The 5553-nt window shown below is 42.0% G+C and overlaps 1 protein-coding gene across 1 annotated transcript; it reads left to right on the top strand.

The window, feature by feature from the left end:
* Window positions 1-1680: 1680 nt before the first annotated feature.
* Window positions 1681-2649, top strand: LOC119921539 (olfactory receptor 4A15-like). Its single transcript, XM_038741681.1, has 2 exons — window positions 1681-2000; window positions 2127-2649. The coding sequence occupies exons 1-2, from the start codon at window positions 1681-1683 to the stop codon at window positions 2647-2649; spliced, it is 843 nt and encodes a 280-aa protein (XP_038597609.1).
* Window positions 2650-5553: the final 2904 nt, after the last annotated feature.

The following is a 5553-nucleotide window of genomic DNA, read 5'->3' on the forward strand; positions in this document are numbered from 1 at the left end:
TTACTATCTGCAGAGTACTATACAAAGCACTTTGGGAGAATACACTATAGCAATATAACACACACATTCCCTGCTCACAACGAGCACTGTTCTATTGCACTGTACTCTTCCAAGCATTGAATATAGCACTCCAGGCACTCAATAAATATCACTGATTGATTGATTAATTGATAATAGAACAAGAAAGAGCATTCAATATCCTTAATTCAATAATTAACCCCTTATTTTGAGAATAAAAAAGTAAAGAGATTGAAGTTTTATGGATTATGAGCATTATCAGGAATCTTTGTGACCATTTGCTTCCTCTCTCTAATAGAGCCCCTTACCTATAAGGACGTATCTCTGGAGTGGAATCACAGAAAAAGGATTATATGAAAAAGGAACGTTTAGTTGTCTAACTTGTGCCATTGGAGGCATTCACAGTGAGAGGAGAGAATAAACTTAACCTGACAGTACGTACACCTTGTCTACTAAAAAGAGACAAAACTTTTCTAAAGCAAACAATTCAGCAAGCCGATTCGTGGCTTAGTGGAAAAAGCACGGGCTTGGGAGTCAGAAGTCGTGGATTCTAATCCTGGCTCCACTACTTGTCAGCTGTGCGACTTTGGGCAAGTCACTTAACTTCTCTGTGCCTCAGTTACCTCATTTGTAAAATGGGGATAAAGACTGTGAGCCTCACGTAGGACATCCTGATTACCTTGTATCTACTCCAGCACTTAGAACAATGCTTGTCACATAGTAAGAGCTTAACAAATGCATTATTATTATTATTATTATTGTGATTATCCCTAAGTAAAGCAAAACGGCTTCTGTTGGGAGCTCCAGTGTGCTGTGAAATTCATCAGTCAATCAATCATATTTACTGAGCACTTAAGGTATGCAGAACACTCATGATTATGATGATGATGATGGTAGTCGTTATGTGCTTACTATGTGTCAAGCACTGTTCTAAACGCTGGAGTAGATACAAGGGAATTAGGTTGTCCTACATGGGGCTCACAGTCTTCATCCCCATTTTACAGGTGGGGGAACTGAGACACAGAGGACTTAATCTATTTGCCCAAGGTCACACAGTTGACAGGTGGTGAAGCCGGGATTAGAACCTACGATCCCTGACTCCCAAGCCCATGCTGTTTCCACTAGGCCCTGCTGCTCCTCAAGCACTGTACTAAGTACTTAGGAAAATACAACAGATTTGGTAGACATGTTTCCTGCTCACAATGAGCTTACCATCAAGAGGCGGAGACAAACATTAATTATAAATAAATAAATTACAGGTAGGTACGTAAATTCTGTGGGACTGAGGAAGGTGTGACTAAAGCGTGAAAATCCAAGTGAAATGCTACCAGTGGTACTAATCATGCTGGTGGACAAGCTCTGAACTAAGTGGAAAGAATACTGGATTCAGCCTATCAAAGCAGTCGATATGCTGCAGAGTGCTGCAGAGAGTAAGCACTCAGTAAATACCACTGATTGTTACTTGCCTTGATTTTTCTTTCTGTCAAATGGGACCAAGGTGTTTCAAGAATGAGTGAAATGTTAGGTAATATAAATTAAGTACCTTGGGTTCCATGGGGAAAAAAAATGGTGCTAAAGAAATTCAATTATCTTTATCTTTTCAAGTAAACCAGTTCTCTGTTGTGCATGCTCACCAGTCTGATCATCACCAACACTGAATTGATGGAAAAAATGAACAAAGTGACCGAATTCATTCTCTTGGGACTTACCCGGAATCCAGAGTTGCAGAAACCTTTATTTGTTTTGTTTCTAATCATTTACCTGGTAACTCTTTTGGGAAACCTGCTTGTGGTTATAACCATCAAGGCCAGTCAGAATCTCAGCTCCCCTATGTACTACTTCCTCTGGTACTTATCTTTCATAGGTGTTTTCTACTCCTCTTTCACTACTCCCAAAATGATTGTAGACAGCCTGTCTGCTAGAAAAGTCATATCCTATGATGGCTGTATGGTCCAGCTCTTTCTATCACACTTCTTTGGAAGGACTAGACTGTAAGCCCATTGTTGGGTAGGGACCGTCTCTATATGTTGCCGACTTGTACTTCCCAAGCACTTAATACAGTGCCCTGCACACAGTAGCGCTCAATAAATATGTTTGAATGAATGAATGACAGAGGTCATCCTTCTCATTGTGATGGCCTTTGATCATTACATGACCATCTGCAAACCCTTGCACTATTTGATCATCATGAACTGGCAGGTGTGTGTCCTACTGGTGGGGGTAGCCTGGGTATTGGGCTTCTTTCATTCAATAATTCAGATTCCCATTCTATTCCGGCTGCCCTTCTGTGATCCCAATGTCATTGATCCTTTTTTCTGTGACATGTACCCTTTGTTGGAACTCGCCTGCACAAACACCTACGTCGTGGGCCTGTCAGTGGCTATCAACAGTGGCCTGATCTGCACTGTCTGTTTCCTCATGTTGGTCGTCTCCTACATGGTCAACTTGAACTCCCTAAAAAATTATAGTTCAGAGGGAAGGTGCAAAGCCCTCTCCACCTGTGGCTCTCATGTCAAGGTTGTCATGCTGTTCTTTGTTCCCTGTATCTTCACCTACATGAGGCCTGCCTCCACCTTCCCCATGGACAAAACAGTGGCCATATTCTATGTTTTCAGTACTCCCATGTTATAACCCTAGATCTACACTGTGAGAAATGAGGAGGTGAAAAATGCCGTGAGGAAGTTATGGAGCCAAATAATGACTTCAGGAGATAAGTGAATCACCTTCTGAGAATTACGTTGTTTCTTTTCAGTGGGAGAAGGAAGAAACCAGTGGGTTCTTCAAATGCTTTAAGGAAAATCACTGTGGCATAATCTCTTCTAAAAGAACCATACTTGAAGGTTTTAATGTATTTTGAATTGTCGGAGCAATGAATGCCATTTCCTGTACATGCTTAAGTCTTCCTTTTCATTATACACATTAATTAAAAAACTCCTTTTAGTACATTCTAATGGTAATTGGAATCCTCTTAAGGGAAGAATACAAGGGAAAGCAGATAGTTTTGGTAATTGAGAGACCACTCAGGATTATATACTCAATAAGTGAAATCAATGTGTCCAGGGTGACATAGTAATGACTTTTATGGGTGAAGGAGAAGAGAGATTTTTTTTGGTATTTGGATAGATTTGAAGCAGCAGAGCCAACATTCTGTGATGAAGAAAGAAGGAGCAAAACCTTAGGGACCACCTGGACTTGGGAAAATCAATAAGAATGTCCCATGCCTGCACAAGTGGGCCCTGCATCAGGTTTTAATCACCAAAATAGCCACCCACTTTCAGATGAAACAAAACCCATCTTGAATATACTCCAACACAAAAATAGCTCTTGATGGACAATATTACTCCTTGACAGTGAAACCTGAAAGTCATTCAGATTATTGTTGCTATACATAATGTAGAATGGTTATCTCACCATCATTAAACACAATAATAATAATTAGAAGTATAATGAAAATAATGACAATTGTGGTATTTGCTAAGTGCTTACTATGTGCTAAATGCTGTACTGAGCCCTGAGGTAGACACAGGATAATCTGATTGGATAGTTTCTGTCCCACAAAGAGCTCACAGTCCAAGGAGGAGGAAGAGCAGGTATTTAATTCCCATTTTACAGTTGAGGAAACTGAGGTGCCATGAAGTGAAGCAACTTGCCCAAGGTCACATGTCAAACAAATGGTAGAGTCAGGATTAGAACTCATGTCTTCTGACTCCCACATCTGTGGTATTTCCACTAGGCCATGTTACTTCTCCAAATCCAATCCAAATTTAGTTTAGCAATCTCATAAGTTACCAAAAATGTTAGTTAAATTGTCCAGATGGTTTGATGTCCATCTTCTGGAGAATTAAAATTCCTTCAAGAGGCTTAATGATGACCTTCTGTAGCCCTGTCAGAGAAAGCATACCCTGTGCGTGGCTCAGTGGAAAGAGCACGGGCTTTGGAGTCAGAGGTCATGGTGGGTTCAAATCCTGGCTCTGCCAGTTGTCAGCTGTGTGACTTTTGGTAAGTCACTGAACTTCTCTGTGCCTCAGTTCCCTCATCTCTAAAATGGGGATTAAGACTGTGAGCTCCCCGTGGGACAACCTGATCACCTTGTAACCTCTCCAGTGCTTAGAACAGTGCTTTTCACATAGTAAGTGCTTAACAAATGCCATCATCATTATTATCATTATCACTTATTTTTCTATGTGAGATATTACATTGGGCAGTATCTCAAATCTTATATACTCTATTACTTGGTCTCATCTGTAATTTAATTTGTAAGCTCCTTGAGGACAGGGATCAGGTATTTTCATTTTATATGAGAAGCAGAACGCATGACCTAGTGGAAAGAGTATTGGTCTTGGAGTCAAGGGACAAGAGGTTTAAACCCCTCTTCCACTTACTGTGTTACCTTGGGCAAGTCACTATTTTTTGTGGTACTTATTAAGCACTTACTCTGTGCCAAGCACTGTACTAAGCCCTGGGTGGATACAAGATTACAGTAATTATTCTATTTGTTAAGTATTTACTATGTGCCAGGTACTGTACTAGGTGCTGGACACTGTACCAAGCTCTGGGCACCATAGTGAGCACTGGACTCTGTCCATATCCCACAAAGGGCTCGTAGTCTAAGTGGGAGGGGCTAGGATTTGATCCCATTTTACAGATGGGGTAACTGAGATACAGAGAAGTTCAATGACCTATCCAAGTTTACACAGCACACAAGTGGCAGAGCCAGGATTAGAACCCAGTTCATCTTACTCCCAGGCCCGTGCTCTTTCCTCTGGGCTACGTTGCTTCCCACTTAACTTTCTGTGCTTCAGTTTCCTCATCTGTAAAACTGGGAATAAGATCCCTGTCCTCCTCCTCTCTTAGACTGGGAGCCCCATATGGGAATTCAACTGTGTCAGATATGCTTACATTGGGGTAATGTAAAGCAGAAGCTCCTTACCATTAGGTGTAGAGTACACGATCACCTTGCCCCTTCTGACCTCACCTTGCTACTCTCCTACTACAACCCAGCCCACACTTGAGAAGCAGCGTGGCTCAGTGGAAAGAGCCCGGCCTTTGGAGTCAGAGGTCATGGGTTCGAATCCCGGCTCCGCCACATGTCTGCTGTGTGACCTTGGGCAAGTCACTTAACTTCTCTGAGCCTCAGTTCCCTCATCTGTAAAATGGGGATTAAGCCTGTGAGCCCCACGTGGGACAACCTGATCACCTTGTATCCCCCCAGCGCTTAGAACAGTGCTTTGCACATAGTAAGCGCTTAACAAATGCCATCATTACTATTACTTCGTTCCTCTTACATCACCCTTCTATTTCTACCTCGATCTCATCTATCTCACTGCCAACCCCTCACCCATGTCCTCGCCATGGTAAGCCACTTAACTTCTCTGTGCCTCAGTTACCTCATCTGTAAAATGGGAATTAAGTCTGTGAGCCCCACGTGGGACAACCTGATTACCTTGTATCTACCCCAGCACACAGAACACTGTTTGGCACATAGTAAGTGCTTAACAAGTGCCATCATCATCATCATCATGACCTACGTCTGGC

This window comes from Tachyglossus aculeatus (genome assembly GCF_015852505.1).
Source record: "Tachyglossus aculeatus isolate mTacAcu1 chromosome 12 unlocalized genomic scaffold, mTacAcu1.pri SUPER_6_unloc_3, whole genome shotgun sequence".
Classification (NCBI taxonomy): domain Eukaryota; kingdom Metazoa; phylum Chordata; class Mammalia; order Monotremata; family Tachyglossidae; genus Tachyglossus; species Tachyglossus aculeatus.

What these genes read in the sequence shown, in the direction of transcription:
- LOC119921539 (XM_038741681.1), top strand. Translation starts at nt 1,681, where the DNA reads ATGGAAAAAATGAACAAAGTGACCGAATTCATTCTCTTGGGACTTACC. An exon ending in CTATCACACTTCTTTGGAAG is followed by an intron (nt 2,001 to 2,126) that starts GACTAGACTGTA and finishes GAATGAATGAAT; the next exon opens with GACAGAGGTCATCCTTCTCA.